General features: G+C 37.3%; 1 protein-coding gene across 1 annotated transcript in view; it reads right to left on the reverse strand.

The window, feature by feature from the left end:
* CSMD2 (CUB and Sushi multiple domains 2) overlaps positions 1-23,868 on the reverse strand; it is a 1,001,023-nt gene that overhangs the window by 570,235 nt on the left and 406,920 nt on the right. Inside the window, exon 5 of the mRNA XM_051987630.1 lies at positions 3,508-3,715. Coding sequence (XP_051843590.1) covers positions 3,508-3,715 — 208 coding nt within the window. The remainder of the gene's footprint in view (positions 1-3,507; positions 3,716-23,868) is intronic.

The raw sequence follows: 23,868 nt of genomic DNA on the forward strand, positions 1-23,868 counted from the left end.
CTTCCCACGAGAGCAGGTGTCTTGTTGATAGATGAAGGGGTGTCCAATTGTCCAAATTTATCTGCTACTAACAGGACATGTCATCTTTCTTTTCTACTTCTCAGCACCACATAGAATGGTTCCAAAGGAATGGTCTCCCGAAACTGCTATAATGTATGCTAATAAAAACAGTATACTCATAAACTAGCAGCTTCAGATTTTCAGAGGGGTCCGGGGATCCATAAACCACAGGTAGCAGGCGATCGCTACTTCCCCATACACATATATCCTTAGGACTCAAAGGTTATTTATCTCTAATTGCTATGCAAGTACAAATTAGTACAACAAACGCAGTGTGGCTTGCTGGGATGGCACCAGCCGTGAATGGTGAGGACTCCTGCGCAGCTCCCTTAACGATTTCCTGTATTTAATTTCTCTCCCACCGAGGCAGCTTAATGGGAGAAGGCACATTCTTTCACATTTGTTTCACTTCAGAAATTTGGGCAACTTGTCGAGTCTTACCTGGGAACTGAAGGTCTACAGGCAATCAAGCTTGAAGCTCAAATAAATAAGGAATCAAGAAAGAGTGGGGAAAGGGCTAAAAAGATTTATTGAGGGACCTCCCAATAAGGTGATTGATTGAGATCCTTTAGTCATCCCAAATCGGATGAGCCTGAGTCTGATCATTTCCCTAAGAGAGGTCTCCCAAGAGTATCAATGTACTGAAGGGTACTGGATTTGGGAGTGTGAAAGGCCTGGATTCACATCCTACCTCAAACACTTAAAAGCTGTTTACCTTTGGACTAGACAGTTAATATCTTCACTTTATCTCAGTTTCTTCATCTGTGAAGTGATCGAGTTGTCTTTAGTGGTCTCTAAGCTCCCTTTCAAATTCACATCAAAGATGTGGTTCTTATGGTTCTAGGGTAGCAACAACTGACCAAAGAAGGCTAAACTCACTTCAAAACCTTCTTAGCTCTGTGACACTGAGAGACTTCTCATCTGCAAAATGAACATAATTATACCTGTACTATTTTTCTCATAGGCACATACAATGGCATGAGTAAAGGGAATTCTCTTCTCTATTGAAATGATATATCCAGAGCTAAAATGTATATCTCATAATGGGGTTGTGAGGATCAAATGAGCACTTTGGAAATCTTAAAGCAATCTATAGACATTGATTAAATTTGACAAACATCTTTTATACATCAAGGGCAGCTACTTGATGCAGAGATTAGCATACAGATTTTAACTCAGCTTGAACAGACCTGAGTTCAAATCTTGTCAGACACTTCTTAGCTGTGTGACTTTCAGAAAGTCACTTAATTTTTGTTTCCCTCAGTTTTGTCATCTGAAAAATGAGAGGAATGAACTTGATGGAAACTTCAGTCCCTTCTGTCTTTAAATCTACAATCCTATCATTTAACATGAGCAAGGAACTCTTAGTACTGTATTCTATAGCAGGGGTGTCAAATTCAAATAGAATCTAAGGCCACTAAGATGTAAATAAGGATACAGGTGCACATTGACTTAAAAAATCACATATGAACATTAGCTATATTCTTTTATGTTTTTATTTATTTTTAAGTATTTTTCAATGAATTACATTTTAACTGATTTGTAATGTAAGCCTGCCCACAGCATGCTGGATGCCTCTGGTCTCCAGCACTCTTGTTCCAGAACTCAGTCTGAATTATTTATTAGTCTTGACACTCTTTATATTTACAATGCACTGCATAGTTTACATCCCTAACTTGCTTATTATTATTGTAACCCTAACTTGGTTGATTGCTTCTGAGGATAATGCTATGAATTCTTAGGCTAAAAATAGTGATTCCCCACTTTACCAAGGAGGAAATGGTAGGAAATTGATCCTGGCAGGAATGAGAGATGATTAGTAAAGGGTAAAGTACTCCAATAAGAGTGAGTACCAGAATTTCAGAAGGGAGTGAATGAACTCTGCCTTCTCAAACCCAAGGTGAGGGACAATTCATTGTCAGTCGCATAGTTATGGAACTGGAAGAGGTCAATGAAACCAATTCCCACATTTTGCAGATGAAGAACTTTGGAGGTAACAAGATTTACCCAAAGTCACACAAGTGATGATGAGGATGAGGATGATTAAAGCTGGCACTTAGTTTAAGGTTTACAAAGCACTTTATCCTCTAACAACCTGGGAGGTAAATGCCATTTTTATCTCCATTTTATAGATGAGGAAACGGAAGCTGGATGAGATTAAATAACTTGACCAGATTCACACAGCTAGTTAGTGTCTTGAGGAAGGATTTCAACTCAGGTCTTCCGATCCAACACACAACACTGTGCCAGTTCCCAGCCCAAGTAAGAAGTACATTACCCTGGATTTAAATCCAGGTCCTCTGAATCCAAATTCACAGCACTTTCCAAAAGGTTGTGTGGCACAATGGGAAGAAGGTTAAAGTCAGAATGCTAGAACATCAAGCCAAAGCCTGGCTTGTTTGCATATATGTAACATGAAGAGGTTAGATTAGGTAAATTCTAGGGTCCCTTCCAATTCTAAATCTCTGATCCTATGAATGGATCTCACTATAGCATGCTACTTCTTTAATTCCATGGGCAATATTTTGGAGTTTACAACAAATACCACTTTAGCCTCAAATTACTGCCAGAAGTGTAAAAGCTGATGGAAAGGGATAATGTATTTTCCGGAATCTGGGCAAGAGTTCAAATTCTTTTAGTGGAGTCCTTTCCAAGTTCAGTGATTGAGACTTTTTTTGTTACCTTTTTTTCTTTGTTTTTTCCTTTCTTCTTTTCCTTCCTTCCTTCTTTCTTTCTCTATCTTTCTGTCATCCTTCTTCCCTCTACTTTCTTTCTTTCTTCCCTCTCTTTTCTTTCTTCTCTCTCTTTTTTTCTTTCTTTCTTTTTCTTTCTTTCTTTCTATGTCTCTCTTCCTTCCTCCCTTTCTGTATCCCTCCCCTCCCTCCTTCTCTCCTTCTCTCCTTCCTTCCTTCCTTCCTTCCTTCCTTCCTTCCTTCCTTCCTTCCTTCCTTCCTTCCTTCCTTCCTCTCTTTTCCCCCCCTCCTCTTCTCTCTCTCTCCTTCTCTCTCTCTCTCTCTCTCTCTCTCTCTCTCTCTCTCTCTCTCTCTCTCTCTCTCTCTCTTTTCTTTCCCTCCTCTTCTCTCTCTCTCCTTCTCTCTCTCTCTCTTTCTCTCTCTCTCTCTCTCTTTTCTTTCCTTCCTTCCTTTCTTTTAAAGCAAATTACTCAAGTGGAGACCATCCTGAAATTTTTCAGCAAGGACATGCTTCAAATCAGACACCAATCACTGTAAAATTTAACTGGGCTATAAAAAATATGCAGTGATTTCTCATTACCGTGTACTTAGAACACTTTAATAGTATCTCTAACTGCCAGCCGTGACATTTCTCTGCAGGTACAAGTGTTCAAGGGAGACTAGGGATGTGGGAGCAGTAAATTTCCACTGTTAAAAATTAACATGGAGGGAAGGAAAAAGGCCAAAAAAAAAAAAAAAAAAGTACCACTCTTACCAAAGTGAGGAGCCTTCTGTCCCAGTGACTTCCAGAAAGTCATAACCATCCTCCAATTGGAAGTCAATGAAGACCAGGGCAATGGTGTCTCCCAGCTCTGCGAGGATGGTCCATGTGCAATCAGCATTGTTGCCATACTCAGAGGGGAAGTGCGGGCTGGAGATGATACCACTCTGGCCCCTCAAGGTCCCACCACAGGCGTCATCCGCTACAGACAAAGAAACAACACAAGGTCTGGTGAGCTAGCAGAGCACACCTTATCATACACACTGTGAGTTATGAGTCTAGGGTAGAAGTATTTTATACAGACTTATGAGAAGCATTTTTTTATTTTATTTTATAGCTGGTAACTTCCATAAAACATTTTGAAATGCAATAACCATGCCCAACTCAGCAAGCACTTGAAGCGTGTGGCAGTGCAGGTGGACATTTAGCCTTAACAAACAAGGATAGTTTCAGGATTTGGGCATAATGAAGCTACTGGGGAGTTTAGGGATACAGGAGAGTATTAAAGGATTTTGTTAATTTGGTTTTGGAGCTGGCCCAATGAATGGAAGCAGGTGTGTCCTGTAGCTCCTACCCCCCCATTATCTGATGGAAAGGGCTTCAGTGGGCTCCACTATCATACTAAAATATCTCTTATCAATCCATTTGGTCTCTCCCACCTGCCCTTTAGGGTCTAAAATTCCAAATAAGATCTGTCAACAGAGCCAGGGTCTCTAGAAAAATAGCGGTGAAATGAACCTATGTTTCTAGGTAGTAAAACCTAGAAGAAAAAAAAAAGATGGAATATATGCATTGTGTGGTTGCTTATGTGTGTGTGAAATAATCCTTGTCTTCAAATATGTGCAGAAAATTTTTTTGTAGGAAAGAGAAAGTAGGAAAGAGATTCAGATGGCTTAGCTAGGACTCATGGGTAGCAGATACCAGGGGATAAACTGAGGGTCAAAATAAATATAAGAATGGGCTATTCTGGGACTTCCGGTTAAGATGGCGGAGAGGAGGCTCACAGTTGCATAAGCTCCGCGCTTTCTCTCACTATCCACTTCATTACAAGCCTCTGAATCAATGCTTGACTGAAAAAAACCCACAAATAGTTACCAAGAGAAGCCATCCTTGAGATCCGCCAAGAAAGGTCTGTCTTTACTGGAGGGCTGGGGCGGTTTTAGATCGGGCGCAGGCTGAGGGCAGCGGCAGTGAGAGCACGGGAGCAGAGCTGAGAGGGGGTGGGGAGTGATCGTAGCCGTCTCTGCGGGGAGAGCTTCGCTACAGGTTTGGAACCTGCAGCAAGTCAACAGCCCAGCAGAGAAGCTAAAAACACCGGGGCTGAAGAACACAACCCCAAACAGCTGGAGTCTCTCAGGACCTGGCCCCCCCCCCCTTCCCCCCCCTCAGTGACTCAGCACGCTTTGGGATCTCAGAGCGCAGGCGCAGCACAGTCCTGCTAGTGCCTCACTGCTTCCCCCTGCAGTCTGTAGAGGAAGCTCGATAACACACCCAGCCCCCCCCCCCAAAGAAAGACTCCAGTTTTTTCTGTTTTTCTTTGGTAGTTTATCTCTGATTAATAGACAGAATGAGCAAGAAGCTGAAGAGGACTTTAACCCTTGACAGCTTCTATACAGATAGAGAGCAGACTCTAAATCCTGAGGAGACTAAAAACAGGCAGTCCCCAGGTGATTCCCCAAAGGAGGAAATCATCTGTTCCTCAGCACAGATGAACCTCATAGAAGTGATTAAAAAGGCTCTCACAAGGGAGCTAGAAGAAAAATGGGAAAAGAGTCTGGAGAAAGTTAAAGAGAGAGTGGATAAAGAAGTAAAATCCTTGAAAAATAGGATTAGTGAACTGGAAACAGAAAACAGCTCTCTAAAAAACAAAATTGGCGAAATGGAAAAAAATTCCACAGAACAAAAGAACTCAATTGGACAATTAGAGAAAGATTTTAAAAAAGTGAGTGAAGAGAATACTTCACTGAAAATCAGAATTGAACAAGTGGAATTGAATGACTCGAGGAGACAAGAAGAATCAGTCAAGCAAATCCAAAAAAATCAAACAATGGAGAAAAATGTGAAATACCTTCTGGGGAAGACAACAGACCTGGAAAACAGATCCAGGAGAGACAATCTGAGAATCATTGGACTCCCAGAAAAACATGATGAAAAAAAAAGCCTGGACACTGTCTTCCAGGAAATCATCAAAGAGAACTGCCCAGAAGTCATAGGAACAGAGGAAAAAATAAACATTGAAAGGATTCATCGATCACCCACTGAAAGGGATCCTAAAATCAAAACACCAAGGAATATAGTGGCCAAATGCCAGAACCCTCAGGTGAAAGAAAAAATATTGCAAGCGGCTAGAAAAACCCAATTCAAGTATCAAGGAGCCACAATAAGGATCACCCAGGATCTGGCAGCATCCACATTAAAAGATCGAAGGGCCTGGAATATGATATTCCGAAAGGCTAAGGAACTTGGTATGCAACCAAAAATAACTTACCCAGCGAGAATGAGCATCTTTTTCCAGGGAAGAAGATGGACATTCAACGAAGTAAGTGAATTTCATCTATTTCTGATGAAAAAACCAGAACTTAACAAAAAGTTTGATCTACAAATATAGAACTCAAGAGAAATCTAAAAAGGTAAAGATTAATCTTGGGAACTATATTTTGACTATATAGATGTATAAAGAATACATGTATACCTTGTTCTAGAAATTGATGTGGAAAGGACATTGTACCAGAAAAAGGGTAAAGTGGGGGTAGTACATCTCATGAAGAGGCATAGGAAACCTATTATATCTGAGAGAAAGAATGGAGGGGGATGAATATAGTGGGTATCTTACTGCCTTCAGAATTGGCTTTAAGTGAAAAATCTTAAGACATATTCAATCTATGGTGAAACTTCTCTCATCTCATTGAAAAGTGAGAAGGGAAAAGTGGAAAGGGAAGGAATAAGCTAAGCGGAAGGGAATACGGGAACTGGGAGGGAAAGGGGTAAGATAGGGGGAGGAACTCTAAGGCGGGGGGAGGGACACTAAAAAGGGAGGGCTGTGAGAAGCAAGGGGTGCTCACAAGCTTAATACTTGGAAGGGGGGAAAGGGGAAAGAAGGGAGGAAAGCATAAACCGGGGTTAACAAGATGGCAAGTAATACAGAATTGGTCATTCTAACCATAAACGTGAACGGGGTAAACTCCCCCATAAAGAGGAAGCGGTTAGCAGAATGGATTAAAAGCCAGAATCCTACAATATGTTGTTTACAGGAAACACACCTGAAGCGGGGAGATACATGCAGGTTAAAGGTAAAAGGTTGGAGCAAAATCTACTATGCTTCAGGTGAAGTCAAAAAAGCAGGGGTAGCCATCCTGATCTCAGATCAAGCTAAAGCAAAAATTGACCTAATTAAAAGAGATAAGGAAGGACACTACATCTTGCTAAAGGGTAGCATGGATAATGAAGCACTATCTATATTAAACATATATGCACCAAGTGGGGTAGCATCTAAATTCTTAAAAGAGAAACTAAGAGAGCTGCAAGAAGAAATAGACAGTAAAACTATAATAGTGGGAGATCTTAACCTTGCACTCTCAGAATTAGATAAATCAAACCAGAAAATAAATAAGAAAGAAGTCAAAGAGGTAAACAGAATACTAGAAAAGCTAGATATGATAGATCTCTGGAGAAAATGTAATGGAGACAGAAAGGAATACACTTTCTTTTCAGCAGTTCATGGAACCTATACAAAAATCGACCATATATTAGGACATAAAAACCTCAAACTCAAATGTAGTAAGGCAGAAATAGTAAATGCATCCTTTTCAGACCACGATGCAATGAAAATTACATTCAACAAAAAACCAGGGGGAAGTAGACCAAAAAATAATTGGAAACTAAATAATCTCATACTAAAGAATGATTGGGTAAAACAGCAAATCATAGACATAATTAATAACTTCACCCAAGAAAACGATAATAATGAGACATCATACCAAAATGTATGGGATGCAGCCAAAGCGGTAATAAGGGGAAATTTCATATCTCTAGAGGCCTATTTGTATAAAATAGAGAAAGAGAAGGTCAATGAATTGGGTTTGCAATTAAAAATGCTAGAAAAGGAACAAATTAAAAACCCCCAGTCAAACACTAAACTTGAAATTCTAAAAGTAAAAGGTGAGATCAATAAAATTGAAAGTAAAAAAACTATTGAATTGATTAATAAAACTAAGAGTTGGTTCTATGAAAAAACCAACAAAATAGACAAACCCTTAGTAAATCTGATTAAAAAAAGGAAAGAGGAAAATCAAATTGTTAGTCTTAAAAATGAAAAGGGAGAACTCACTACTAACGAAGAGGAAATTAGAGCAATAATTAGGAGTTACTTTGCCCAACTTTATGCCAATAAATTCGACAACTTAAATGAAATAGAAAAATACCTCCAAAAATACAGCTTGCCCAAACTAACAGAGGAAGAAGTAAATATCCTAAACAGTCCCATCTCAGAAAAAGAAATAGAACAAACTATCAATCAACTCCCTAAGAAAAAATCCCCAGGACCAGATGGATTTACATGTGAATTCTACCAAACATTTAAAGAACAATTAACTCCAATGTTATATAAACTATTTGAAAAAATAGGGATTGAAGGAGTCCTACCAAACTCCTTTTATGACACAGATATGGTACTGATACCTAAACCAGGTAGGCTGAAAACAGAGAAAGAAAATTATAGACCAATCTCCCTAATGAATATTGATGCTAAAATCTTAAATAAAATATTAGCAAAAAGATTACAGAAAATTGTCACCAGGATAATACACTATGACCAAGTAGGATTTATACCAGGAATGCAGGGCTGGTTCAATATTAGGAAAACTATTAACATAATTGACTATATCAATAACCAAACAAACAAAAACCACATGATCATCTCAATAGATGCAGAAAAAGCATTTGATAAAATCCAACATCCATTCCTAATAAAAACACTTGAGAGCATAGGAATAAATGGACTTTTCCTTAAAATAGTCAGGAGCATATATTTAAAACCATCAGTAAGCATCATATGCAATGGGGAAAAACTGGAACCTTTCCCAGTAAGATCTGGAGTGAAGCAAGGTTGCCCACTATCACCATTATTATTTAATATCGTATTAGAAACACTAGCCTCGGCAATAAGAGTCGAGAAAGATATAAAAGGAATTAGAGTAGGCAATGAGGAAACCAAACTATCACTCTTTGCAGATGATATGATGGTATACCTAGAGAACCCCAGAGATTCTACCAAAAAGCTATTGGAAATAATTCATAATTTTAGCAAAGTAGCTGGCTACAAAATAAATCCCCATAAATCCTCAGCATTTTTATACATCACCAACAAAACCCAACAGCAAGAGATACAAAGAGAAATTCCATTCAGAATAACTGTTGATACCATAAAATATTTGGGAATCTATCTACCAAAGGAAAGTCAGGAATTATATGAGCAAAATTATAAAAAAGTCTCCACACAAATAAAGTCAGACTTAAATAATTGGAAAAATATTAAGTGCTCTTGGATCGGCCGAGCGAACATAATAAAGATGACAATACTCCCTAAACTAATCTATTTATTTAGTGCTATACCAATCAGACTTCCAAGAAAATATTTTATTGATCTAGAAAAAATAACAACAAAATTCATATGGAACAATAAAAAGTCGAGAATCTCAAGGGAATTAATGAAAAAAAAATCAAATGAAGGTGGCCTAGCTGTACCTGATCTAAAATTATATTATAAAGCAGCAGTCACCAAAACCATTTGGTATTGGCTAAGAAATAGATTAGTGGATCAGTGGAAAAGGCTAGGCTCACAAGACAGAATAGTCAACTATAGCAATCTAGTGTTTGACAAACCCAAAGCCCCTAACTTCTGGAAAAGAATTCAATATTTGATAAAAACTGCTGGGATAATTGGAAATTAGTATGGCAGAAATTAGGCATGGACCCACACTTAACACCATATACCAAGATAAGATCAAAATGGGTCTATGACCTAGGCATAAAGAACGAGACTATAAATAAATTAGAGGAACATAGAATAGTTTATCTCTCAGACTTGTGGAGGAGAAAGAAATTTGTGACCAAAGATGAACTAGAGACCATTACTGACCACAGAATAGAAAATTTCGATTACATCAAATTAAAAAGCCTTTGTACAAATAAAACTAATGCAAACAAGATTAGAAGGGAAGCAACAAACTGGGAAAACATTTTCACAGTTAAAGGTTCTGATAAAGGCCTCATTTCCAAAATATATAGAGAACTGACTCAAATTTATAAGAAATCAAGCCATTCTCCAATTGATAAATGGTCAAAGGATATGAACAGACAATTTTCAGAGGATGAGATTGAAACTATTACCACTCATATGAAAGAGTGTTCCAAATGATTATTGATCAGAGAAATGCAAATTAAGACAACTCTGAGATACCACTACACACCTGTCAGATTGGCTAAGATGACAGGAAAAAATAATGATGAATGTTGGAGGGGATGCGGGAAAACTGGGACACTAATGCATTGTTGGTGGAGTTGTGAACGAATCCAACCATTCTGGAGAGCAATCTGGAATTATGCCCAAAAAATTATCAAAATGTGCATATCCTTTGATCCAGCAGTGTTTCTATTGGGCTTATATCCCAAAGAAATACTAAAGAAGGGAAAGGGACCTGTATGTGCCAAAATGTTTGTAGCAGCCCTGTTTGTAGTGGCTAGAAACTGGAAAATGAATGGATGCCCATCAATTGGAGAATGGCTGGGTAAATTGTGGTATATGAATGTTATGGAATATTATTGTTCTGTAAGAAATGACCAGCAGGATGAATACAGAGAGGCTTGGAGAGACCTACATGAACTGATGCTAAGTGAAATGAGCAGAACCAGGAGATCATTATACACTTCGACAACGATATTGTATGAGGACATATTTTGATGGAAGTGGATTTCTTTGACAAAGAGACCTGAGTTTCAATTGATAAATGACGGACAAAAGCAGCTACACCCAAAGAAAGAACACTGGGAAACGAATGTGAACTATCTGCATTTTTGTTTCTCTTCCCGGATTATTTATACCTTCTGAATCCAATTCTCCCTACGCAACAAGAGAACTGTTCGGTTCTGCAAACATATATTGTATCTAGGATATACTGCAACATATCCAACATATAAAGGACTGCTTGCCATCTAGGGGAGGGGGTGGAGGGAGGGAGGGAAAAAAAAATCGGAACAGAAATGAGTGTAAATATAATGTAATTATTAAATTAAAAAAAAAAAAAAAAAAAAAAAAAAAAAAAAAAAAAGAATGGGCTATTCTGGGAGAGTGTAGGATGATAGATTCATAACCTTGGAGATCATCTAGCCCAACCCTTTCATTGTACAGATTGGAAAACTGGAGTAGAGAGAAGTAAAGTGACTAGTCCAAAGTAGTAACAGCATAAATAATAAGTAATAGAACCAGGATTTGAACCCATTTTTTTCAAATCCAATGTTCTCTTCACTACACCAAACAGATAGTAAGTGTCTCTTCCCTGGAGATAGGAAACATTGAACACCTACTGTGTGCCGGAACTGTGCTAAGCACTGGGGATACAAAAAGAAGTAAACTTCCTGTCCTCAAGGAGCTTAAAATATATTAGGAAAACAACAAGCAAATAAATATATGCAAACAAAAGCAAAAGTTGGATCACCTCCTATCAGGGAGATCAGAGAGGACAATTTCATCACCCAGTGAGAATGTTATACTACATCCCTTAAAGATACCTTCCACTCCTGAAAATCTATGATTATAGGCTTAAGAATTGGCCTATTTCTTTAGTAACAAGGCATTGGTGGGCCAACATTGCTCAGAGACATTGGAGCTGAATTTGGTGAAATCCCTGTGGAGTATGGGAAAAGAGGGTGCTTAATTTGAAATCAACAGCAACAATTGGTGCATCTGAAGAGCCCATTTCTGCCTGGGGAGAATGATGGGAGCGAGGTACCATGGGAGCGCTAAAAATCTCCTGCCTGGTGAGGAGGATGGGAACTGGGCGCTGTGGGAGCAGTAAGAGGCCCCTGCCTGGTGAGCGCTGCCTGAAGTGTTTCTGCAAATCTCAGCGACAACCTCTTCTAAAGGATGCTTGTAAAGTGCTTGTTTTCTCTTTACATTTGTTTTGTTGCCACTCCAGCCTAGAAGCTGTCAAGAGAAGTCTCATGCGTGAGAAGTCACTGCTCCATGCAGAAACTGGAACTCACACAGGGAAGAGGAAGGAGTTATGTAGCTGCCCCTGTCCCTCCATCCTACAAACAGCCTTTGCCTACTACCCACTCCACTCAGGACCTGGGTCCATAGTGTCCTCTCTGATTCATACTTCATTCTACTCCTCTGACTCTCCAAATATTCCTTTGTCCACCAAGGTCCACCTTCTTGAGGTCTTCATTAATTTCCCCTTTTATTGAACTCAAACATTTAATACTTGCTGCCTATTGTATCATCAATGATATCTCGTGTAATATTGTTTTTTCCTGTTATTTAACTCTTGTTGTTGATCTGTGTTTCAGGTACATTTATTCCACATTTCTAACTAGATTGTAGATTCATGAAGAATAAGGATTGTGTGCAGAGTTATAGTTAGAAATTCTTGTACCTGAAACAAAGTCATTTGCTGATACTCTGAGAAATAAAATCAAATGACCAGGGCCACTTGAAGAGCCTCTCTCCTTGCCTCACAGCATAACTGATGATCCCCAATCCTCCAGTTGTCTGAAGGAGACAGAGGTTGTGGAGACAGCAGATGGGGAATAGACACCTCAATAGAGGGAATATGACCAAGTGAGTTCAGAGAAAGATGTGCCACAATAAGATGATTCTGGGGAGTGAAGAGGATTCTGGGGACCGTTCAGGACATGTAGAGTATAGTAAAGTGAGAACAGTAGGCTGGACTTTAGCAATGGTAAAGAAGTGCACCCCAGGAATACTGGTACCATGGGACAAAGCTATGCCCTTCCCTAGTTTGAGTAGTGATGAAATGTTATGATTTTTGTAACCCTTGTGACCTGAACACCAGAAACTGCTATCCTCCTAGTCAATCAGACTAGGATTTTTATTTTATTTTTTCTTTTTTTTTCTATTTTTTTCTTTTTTTTAATTTTTATTTTATTTCTAATCAAATTAACTTTGATTCCTTCTCCTTATATCCCACAAGCAATCAAAGACCACATACTGTTGATTAAGCCCATGAACCAGATCTTGAATTAGTCTCCTGCTCTCCTATTCTACCATCGCCACTCCATTGAGGTCCTCAATACCTCTCACCTAGTCTATGTTAATAACCTCTTCATTGATCTCTTTTCTTCCAGACTCTTACCTGTATAATCCAGCCTAAATACACTAACATAGGAATCTCTCCAGTAAATTCAGAGACTCAATATTTACTAAGTCCCTATTCTGCTGGCCTCGGGGTGGGGAAGGGATCTGGGGAAAACATAAAGATAAATAAAAGATAGCCTATCTAATCATGCAGATAAGACACATATAACTATCTATAAAGGTAGTCAGAAGCATTGGATTTGCAGTCAGGGAGGTTTGAGTTCAGATTTAGCCTCAGATACCTACTAGGTGTTATCCTAGGAAAGCTACTTAACCTTTCTGTCTTAGTTTATTCATCCATAAACTGGGGTTAATAATAGACCCACCTACCTCACAGGGTTGTTGTGAAGATCAAATGAGATATCCTACGGGAAAAGCTTTGCAAATTTCAAAGTATTATACACTTACTCTTAAGACACAAAATAGGATGTGGGAGGGTTTAAAAGAAGCACAAAATGTTTTGAGTTCAAAGGAGGGAGAACTCAATTTCCAGCTGATAAATTCAGTAAACCTTCATAGAGGCTATGGCTTTTGAGTTGGACCTTGAAGGATTGCAATAGGCAGAAAGAATGGGAAGATGTTATCAAAAAAGATAACATTATGTAGGGAACCCTGGTAAAGCATGTGGAGCTGGTTATTAGTCCATTTTGACTGAAATATAGAGGGAAAAGTCATAGACAAGACTAGATAGATTATGTATAGCCTTGGATTATAAGGATTTTTTTTTCCTAGTACATGAAGTAGAGAAATTTATGATTTCTGGGGAGGGGCAGAATTATGACTTGAGAAGATGATGTCAGTAGCATTGCAGACTGCATCGGAATGGACAAGCTGAGAAACCATTTAGAATGCTATTATCCTCATCCAGGTAGCAGGAACTAGTCCTGAGTTTATTATAGATCATGTTGAGGAGTTGAGATGGACATGAGGGATACTGTGGGGGAAGGGTAAGATTTAGGAATGATTGGATGTGTATTGTTTAAAGGCAAGAGAGCCTTTTGACTTTTGTTCTTATATGATCAACATGTGATATAATTCCTGGCATATATTAGGTGCTTAATAAATGTTTGTTTATTGATTGATTAACTGCTCTAATGTCAGAGTAAGAAGAGGGAATAAAGAGTTGAGTATGGTAGACTAGATAGAGGGGTCATGCAGCTAACATAAGTAGTGAAGGCAGAAGAAGGAACATGCTATGCTAATGAAACTGTTTGGGACGTGCTGAATTTCTTGGGCCAATGGGATATTGAGGTGAAAATGTCTTATAAGTAGTTGGAGAGGTGAGTCTGGAGATTTCAGTTGAAGACAAATTGGGAAACATTTGCATTAAAATAACAGAAACAGCAGTGAAGTGTGCTCTAGGCCTGGACTCAGGAAAACCTGAATTCCAATCTGGATGCTGTGTGACTCTGTTTGCTTCATTTTCCTCAATCATGAAATTGAGATTATAATAGCAGCTCTCCCAAATCTCCCAAAATTGTTTTGAGGATAAAGTAAAGTAATAGTTGTAAAGTGTAAATTTTAAAGCACTATAGAAATTCTAATTCTTGTTCTCCTTGTCCTCCTCTCTTCCTCTTTGGAGGGGGAGATAATAATTCTAGGTCATCTCTAAAATCTCTTCAAACTTTTGTCGGTTCATGATTTTAATTTTCATAAAGGATTTTCTATTCCTATTATCTCTAGTAGATTATCAACTCTTTAAGGTCAAAAAGATCAAAAGTCTTAAAATACTTTCTCCAAGAGCAAATTGGAATTATGCCCAAAGAACTATCAACTGTGCATACCCTTTGATCCAGCAGTAATTCTACTGGGCCTGTATCCCAAAAGATCATAAAAAAGAGGAAAAGAGCCCACATGTGCAAAAATATTTGTAGCAGCACTTTATGTATTGGAAAGGAACTGGAAACTGAGTGAATGTCCATCAATTGGGGAATGGCTGAATAAGTTATGGTATATGAATGTAATGGAATTTTATTATTCCATAAGAAGTAATCAGCAGGATGATTTCCGAAAGGCCTGGATAGACTTAGGTGAATTCATGACAAATGAAGTGAATAGAAGTTAATAAAAACATACACAGCAACAATAAGATTATGTGATGATCAATTCTGGCTCTTTTCAATAATGAGGTGATTCTGGCCAATTCCATCATATATGATGGAGAGAACCATCTGCATCTAGAAAGAGGACTATGGAGACTGAATTTGGATCATAACATAGTATTTTTACCTTTTTGTTGTTGTGTGTTTGCCTTTTTTTATTTTTTTCTTCTTGATCTAATTTTTCTTGTGCAGCATAATAAATGTGGAAATATGTTTAGAAGAATTGCACATATTTAACCTATATTAGATTACTTGCTGTCTAGGGGAAGAGAGGAGGGGAAGGGAAGGAGAAAAATTTGTAACACAAGATTTTGCAAGAGTGAATGTTGAAAACTATCTTTACATATATTTGGAAAATAAAAAGCTATTAATAAAGAATTTAAAAAATACTTTCTCCAAGAAGAGAGTCATCTACTTTACTGCCTTTTTGTGTCCCTGGGCTCTCAAAATTTAGACCAATGAAGTGCTAGTTCAAATAGGTCCTACTAAGCTAAAAGCCTTTAAATACAGTTCTGGGGACAAGATGAATTTGCTGTGTCCAAAGACTGACAGATATGGAAAAGCAAATTATTAGTAAGTTGGACATTTGATGGTAGATTCTTTAGCCATGTCAAAATATGAAAAATTAAATCAACTATTTTGCTTACTTAAAAGACAGTAATGGCTGTTTCCAAATACAGCAGCCATTTCAAAATCAGCTACACTCAGTCAGATCATAAACCTGTTAGAGCAGAGGTCAAAATCAATATCAAGTGAGGAGAAAGCATAAAGATGAGAAGATGTCATATGCGATTATAGCAGCTTTTCCCTGACCTTTTAAAACAAGCTGTCAACTCTGAAAAACTAGAAAAGGAAAACAATAAATCTATTGAATTTCACTATTACCATTCCTTAGAAGGTTTTAAGTGATGTGAAGCAGTCAGCACCACAGGGAGGCCAAAAGACCGTAGAATTTACCTTAACCAACAAACATTTATTTTTCTTGCCATGCAGACAGACACTATGGCAAGGTAAATACCAGTTTAGACATACTCATTGCAAATTATTATAGAAGTGCAAGAATGAAAATTTTGGGCATCTGACAAAAGAGTAAAAATGCAGGCAAGGAGAAAATCTTGCCTAGCAAATGAAATCATTATATATAAACTCCTTGTAAGAACAAAGACTGCTTTTCTCTTTCTTGTTTGTATTCCTAATCCTTAGAACAGCACTTGGCACATAGTAGGTATTTAATGTTTATTGAATTAATTTATTGAATGAAGCTAGAAGTACAAAATTTGAAATACATTTTCCTCTGTTTCTATTGTAATTTGTCATCATGACAGATGATAATAATAATTAGCATTTCTAAAGTGCTTTTTTTAAATTTTGAAAAATACTCATTTGAGCCTCATAAAATTCTGTGATGTAGGTATTATTAGTATTTGATGAATTTGAGGTTCAATGAGACTAGAGATGCTCAGGACTACAGAACTAGTATTTGAAATAGGAGTTGAACCCATTCTTCTTAAACTCTAAGGCCAGCTTTCTACCACATTACATTGCCTTTCTTAGGCTATACTATCTCCTGATGTGCTATGTGTAGAAGTAATCAATGGTATCTAAGAAGACTGAGTTGGAAAGGGCAGCTGGTCCTGATTATAAACAAAGAGAAAATCTGTGTCTGGTGAAAGGGAATATACAGATCTGATATTTTTTTCTGTTTTTAAACAAGCCCCACATCATCTTCTTCCTCTAGCCCATTCCTCCTTTGTGCTCTATTTGTCTGTCATTGCCATGGGTCTGAGAAGCTGTATTTGGCCATGACCAAGCTCCCTCCCCTCCCCTGTCCTCTGATGGAATGATGAGTACATCATGGTCTTGAGACTGGCTAGGATGGTGGAGATGTCACCATTTTTAAGATACTCAGGAATTGAATTCTAAAATGTCTCAAAGATAGAAAAATTTCAAAAGAATGGAAAAGATCACAGATGTGATGGCTACCCACCTCCAAAATGTAACAAAGATACCATCAGCAACTACTAACCAATATTTTTATTTTCTAGTACCATAAAGCATATTGAGAAGAGTCTATGCATGCATGGAAGGTATATTTGATGAAAACATGGAAAGAAAATATATTAGATTTTCCAATAATTATCTGTAACAGACCCCATCTTTCTGGTCATATAATTGGTTTAAAGGCATGGAAAATATAAAATACTGATTCATCTAATATTTATTAGTTTCTAAAGATCAATAGACTTAGCAGAAAAATGCACCTTTGAAGATTCTTCAAACTCTCTCCTCTACGTATATTAAATTATACAAGATTCTATGACAGATGTGACTATAGACATAACATTGTTCTACAATCCGCTGAGTATTGACATCAAGTGAAGCATAAAACAATTCGACATATGTTCACCTAAGGTATTCATCAATGTCATGAAGAATTCCAAATAGAATCCAAACAAGTTTCCAAATCAAGTTTCCAAACAGAATGAGAGAAAAATAAAAATAAATGACCTATAGGAGCCTTGAAATGCAAAATAATTTGCTAGATAGTAAGATAAGCCCTTGATAAGTCTACAATCCATCAATCAACACACCTTTATTAAATGATTACTATGTTTTAGGTACTGTGCTAAGTGCTGGATATACAAAGACAAAAATGTAACAGCTCCTAGTCTTATATTTGTAGTCTAAGAACAAATGCATAGTAATGTTCTAGGCAGCCCTAGTATCTGGGCAATGAGGAGAGGTCTCTTGTAGAGGAAGGTAGCATTGAGCACTAAATGAAGGAGGAGATTCCAAGGAGAAAAAGGGGAAATGGTACTCTAGTCTTGGCAGACAGCCTGTGTAAAGGAAGACATGGATTTAGGGTTGTTTTTTTTTTTAAGAGTCATTACAGTCATTAAGAGGAATAAATAAGCCTGGAAAGATACTTTGGAAGTCATGAGGCTCATGTAAACTGCATGGCAGTTTTCTTAAAGAATCAGAACAAAGGATTCCTGAACAACTATCAACAATTTTTGAAAGGTCACAGAGAATGGAAGAGGTGCTATAGAACAGAGATTTCCAAAAAAGGAAGAAAGAAAAGTAAAGCTTACAAACTACAGGCCAGTGAACTTTGTTTTAATTTATGAGATAATATCTTAGAAGACACTATTAAAAGGATGGTTCATTAACAAGTAGAAAAAGAGACTAGTGTGTTTTCAATAAATAAGTTCAGACCAGATTAATATTATTTCCTTTTTTTTTGACAGGTTTACTGGTATATCAGAGAAAAATTTTACGTAGAGTTTAGCAACTTTTTAATAAAGTATGTAAAGGAGTCTTTTGTGGAATTCTTGTAGAAGAAAGGAAAAAGGAAAAAAGCATTTATTAAGCGCTTACTATTTATCAGGCTCTATGCTAAGCACTTCACTTGACAAATATTATCTCATTTGATCATCAAAACCACCTTGGGAGATTTTTGTTGTTCCATCAATTCAGTCATGTCTGATTCTTTGTGACTCCATTTGGGATTTTCTTGGCAGGGATACTGCAGTGATTTGCTATTTCCTTTTCCAGCTCATTTTACGGATGAGAAAACTGAGGCAAACAAGATTAAGTGACTTGAGTCTTCCTGATTCCAGGCCTGGCACTCTATTCATTGTTCCACTTATAATTTACCAATATTTTAATAAAGTTTGTGCTGAAATCTTTCAAGGAACTCCTTTAGAAGTAAGAAAAATGGAAACAAGCATTTATTAAACACTATTTATCAAGGGTAGCAGTGGATGGAAAGTCAGGCCTGTAATCAAGAAATCTCACCTTCCTTAGTTCAAATCTGGCTTCAGACACATACTAGCCATGTGACTCTGGGCAAGTCCCTTAACCATATATGCCTGAGTTTCCTCATCTATAAAATGAGCTTGACAAGAAAATGGCAAACCACTTCAGTATCTTGCTTAAACAAACAAACAAACAAAAAACTCAAATAGGGTCATGAGGAATCACACATGACTGAAAAGCAACTGGCATTTATCAGGACTGTACTAAGTAAGCAGTTTACAAATATTATCTCATTTGATTATAATAACAATCTTGGGGAACAGGTGATATTATTATCCCCATTTTGGAGTTGAAAAAATTGAAGCAAACAAAGATTAATGACTTGTCTAGCATCACACAGCTAAGTAGGTATCTGAGGCTGGATTTGAACTCAGGTTTCCTGACTCCAGGCTCAGTGAGCTATCCCCTATCAATAGGCACTAGCCAAAGCACAATTAGATGAATTTAGAACTAGACATAAATTGGATTATTAATGTTGCAAGGCCAATATGGAAGGACATCTCTAGTGTTGTACTCCCAATGCTATTAAATACCTTTATCAGTGACTTGTATATCTGGATCAAATGGTAAAGCACTAAAAGCTAGATGAAATAGCTAATGCACTGGATGATGGAGCTCAAATTCTGAAAGACCTCGACAGAGGATAGAACATGGGCCAAAAGTAGTAAGATGAAACCTAATCAGGTTAAATTTAAGATTTATCTTGTACTTGGATTTAAAAAACAATCAGCTTCACAAGTATAAGATGAAGGAGCAGTTCAACTTAAAAGATCTGAAAATTGTTGTTAAGTAATTTTCTAGTTATATTTGATTCTTCATCACTCCATTTACGGTTTTCTTGGCAAAGATACAGAGTTATTTGGGATTTCCTTCTTCAGATCATTTTTACAGATACAAAAACTGAGGCAAATAAAGTCAAGTGACTTGCCCAGAGTCACAAAGCTAGTAAATACCTGAAGCTGTATTTGAACTCAGGATGATGAGTCTTCCTCCTTTCAGGAATGGTACTCTATCCACTGTAACACCTTGCTGTCCCATGAAGCAAACTCAGTTTTAGTCAGTTGCATAATAAGGCAACTAGATCTTCAGGCACACTAAGAGAGGCACAGAATATTGAACACAGAGAAAAAATAATTCTACTGTCCTCTGTGCAGGTTTGATCCAAGCTAGAGCACTGTGTTTAATTCTGGATACCAAATTTTAGGAAGAATATTTCTAAGCAGGAGAGTACACAGAAGAAGAGGATTGTCAAAGGGAAGGGGATTCAGGGTGTGTTGTGTGATGATTAGTAAAGGAATTGGAGATGTTTAATCTCAAGGAGAAATGACTTGAGATTTTTGTTTATAAGTATTTGAAAGGCAGTCACATAGAAAAGGGATTTATGTTAGTTCTTTGGCTCTAGGGAGCAGAATCAGGATCAATTTGTGGAATACATAAGGAAATAACTGCTTAACCTTGAAGAGGTATACAAAAGTGAAATGCATGTGTTTCTCCCTCATTGGAAGCTGTCAAATAAAGTCTGGATGACCAATTGCTGTAGATGTTATAGGTTTCTGAGGTCCTTTCAATTGTCTAATTCTATGAAGAATTCCTTATGATGTGGAGATTCAATTGTCTGATTCTATGAATAATTCCTTATAACGAGTAGGTTCTGAAAGTGTCTAAGAGTAATTTTACAGAGATTGGTTTATCCATTTACATGTGAAAAGCAAAATGGATGAAAAGTGAATACTATGAAGACTAAGCCATACAACTTAACAAGTAGATTGTTAAATTGATCCATATTTGTGAATATCTAAAACAAATGCTGCAGATGGACAACAATCTGGAATCAGATTGGAAGATGAACTTTAACTAGAAGGCATTATTTCCAACTAGCATTGTTTCCAAATTTTGGAAATTATGAGATCAAGTCATATAATAGGAGAATCTAAGAAGAACCAAGATCACAAGGAATTCAAAGGGCAATAGCCAAGCAACCAACCAACAAATCAATCAATTAAGCATCTACTATGAGTCAGACACTGCTAAGCACTGGGCATACAAAAACAGGCTCCTTGAGGAGTTTACAATTTTATGTAGAAGTAAACATGAAAATGAAAATTTACAAAGCAAACTACAAATACTAAATAATTAAGAGAGAAATCACTAGAATTAAGAAGGATTGGGGTAAAGGATGGGATTTTAGTTAAGAGTTAAAGCCGGGAAAGTCAGTAAGTAGAGTTGAGGAGGAAGAATATATAGGGATGGCCACAGAGAATGTCAATAAATTCATTAAATGTCTGAGAAGAGAATTGACTCTGACTCCAAGAACAACCCACTTTCTACTATACTGAATGCTAAAAGAATCAGAGAAAAACCTAGGATAAGCTCAGCTGATATTCTACAGAGTTTTTATAGAAAGATGTAATTAAGAGTTGTTCAGGATTAGAAGTCATGGAGGGATTGCACTCTGCACTGATGGAAGAAGGAACCACATTGAGGAAATCAAGAATCAAGAATCAAGAGAACCAGTATTTTAAGTATCAAAGTAAGTGCATAAGAAAGCTCTGGGGAAACAAGGAAACAAGGTGGTATAATAGAAAGTGTTGGATGCGGAATCCAGAGAATCTGCTATCCAATCCCACTTGAGCCACTTACTATCTTTATGACGCCATGTCAGTCATTTATTCTCTTTTGGCATCTTTTCCTTTTTTGGATGTCCCTTCCAGTTGTGACTCTGATCTTATGAGCCTTTCTGCCCAGCCTGACTATCCTAGAGGACTTGAGATTATGACTTTAAAGTTGAAGAATCTTTAGCCCATTTTGTAGAGGAGAAAACTGAAGTCCAGAGAGGTCAAATGATCTGTTAAGGATGAGTACTAAGTGACAGAGCCAGGTCCTCAAAGTCTATCTTCTCACTCCACATACAAGCTACTTTCCACAATATGGTAGGGGGAGATAGAGACTGCTCTCCTTTGCCTCACCTGGTGTGAAATCCTGTTCTGACTTCACAAGTACATCTGTATTTTTATTCCAGATAGTGTGTAGTGTGCGGACAGTGTGAGGTTGTGAAGTCTGACATCTCCGACACCCACTGCTTGTCTCATTTGAATGTGAACAAGCTTCGCCATAAACAGAACCTGCGAGATCAGCAATGGCGTTCTGAGCCTCCACTAGACAAATGGGAAGCTTGTAAATGTCAATTCCCTATAAGCAAAGATTTCTGGGTTAACAATAACAAGGGACCATGCTTCCATCATGCTGCTTGTCAGAAGGTCTCCCCAAACTGGCTCATTATTGCAGGTAACTTCTTTGCCATTAGCCATTTTGACATCAAATGGAATAACTGAGATCACTAGCCCACCTTCTGGATAATATGGACATTAGTCTCCTAGATAGGACAATGCTCAAACAATAAGGGGATTTTTTACAAGGAGGTAGATTTCAGGGGAGAGAATGGAATAGACTAGGAATAGAGTATCAGTCCACAGCTAGGGTTCAGAAAATTTTTTTCTGAGTGAAGCATTTAAAGGACTCATACATGACTTCCTTATGATATTGACTTTGTTTTCATTTTTTCTCCACTAGCTTCCTTCATTATACTTCCTTTTTTCTAATTAAGGCGGTCTCAGATTAAGCATCATCTCAGATATATTCTGTAAACCAAGTATCATCAATCACTGCCTACTGACCAGAGCAAGCTAGTTCTATTAATAAGAAATTCCTCCAAGCTAACTCCCTACCCCAGCATCAGAGGACAACCACCAGCATACATAGTTCCCTTGATCAAGAAAGTACTCCTAGATCACTTTACATTTCAACATCGATATTGTATGAGGATGTATTCTGATGGAAGTGGATTTCTTTGACAAAGACTCAATTTCAATGGATAAATGATGGACAGAAGCAGCTACACCCAAAGAAAGAACACTGGGAAACAAATGTGAACTATTTGCATTTTTGTTTTTCTTCCCGGGTTATTTGTACCTTCTGAATCCAATTCTCCCTGTGCAACAAGAGAACTGCTCGGTTCTGCACACGTATACTGTATCCAGGATATACTGGAACATATTTAACATATATAGGACTGCTTGCCATCTAGGGAAGGGGGTGGAGGGAGGGAGGAGAAAAATCGGAATAGAAGCGAGTGCAAGGGATAATGTTGTAAAAAAAAATTACCCTGGCATGGATTTTGTCAATATAAAGTTATTATAAAATAAAATAAAATAAAATATTTTTTTAAAAAGTACTCCTATAGGCAGGGAAAAAGAATTCCTACTAAAGATGAAGGGGAAAGAACAGTGCTTTGTATTTTATTATCTGAATTTAACAAATATCATATAAGATGAGCATTTTCATATATAGAATAGATCAAATAAAGAGTACTGTATATGTAGCTGGGATTCTGTACCATGACATATAGTTTATTTTCTTTCTAAATACACAACACGTGCAACATGTTACTCTCAAACTTTCCTGCTTGTCTCTTTCCTATTGATTTTCCTTCTGTTTTTGTGCTTTGTTAACCTGTTTATTTTTTTTTCTTTCCATTTTTGATAAGTCTATTGCTACATCCCTCCCTTCCATTTTTTCTTTCAAACTCCTCAAAACTCAAAGAGAAATGCAAATTCCAAGTATCAAATGTACATAGTTAATTAAGCAAAAAAATTCCTAACCTGACCCTGGCTGAAAACTTCTTGTCTCATAACATATAACATTTCACTCTCAGAAGATGCATAGTTTGCCAAAAATAATTATTAATTACTTAAGTCTTTCTTAATTCTTTATCCTTATAATGTTGTTATGGCATAACATTATATTCATTTTTTATTAATGGAGCTACTTAGCATGGGTATAGTTCTTGTTTTGCTCACTGTACTTATTTTGTATCAGTTTACACAAATCTTCCCAAGTTTGTCTGAACCTGTCCCTTTAATCATGTCTTCAGGTACAATAATATTCTATTATATTCACCATAATTTGTTCAAGTATTCTCCAATTGATGGGTACCACTTTCATTTTTTTCCTATTTCTTTGGTGTCTTTGGGATTATAGGCCTAATAATAAAATTAATGAATC

This window comes from Antechinus flavipes, chromosome 3 (genome assembly GCF_016432865.1).
Source record: "Antechinus flavipes isolate AdamAnt ecotype Samford, QLD, Australia chromosome 3, AdamAnt_v2, whole genome shotgun sequence".
Taxonomy (NCBI): domain Eukaryota; kingdom Metazoa; phylum Chordata; class Mammalia; order Dasyuromorphia; family Dasyuridae; genus Antechinus; species Antechinus flavipes.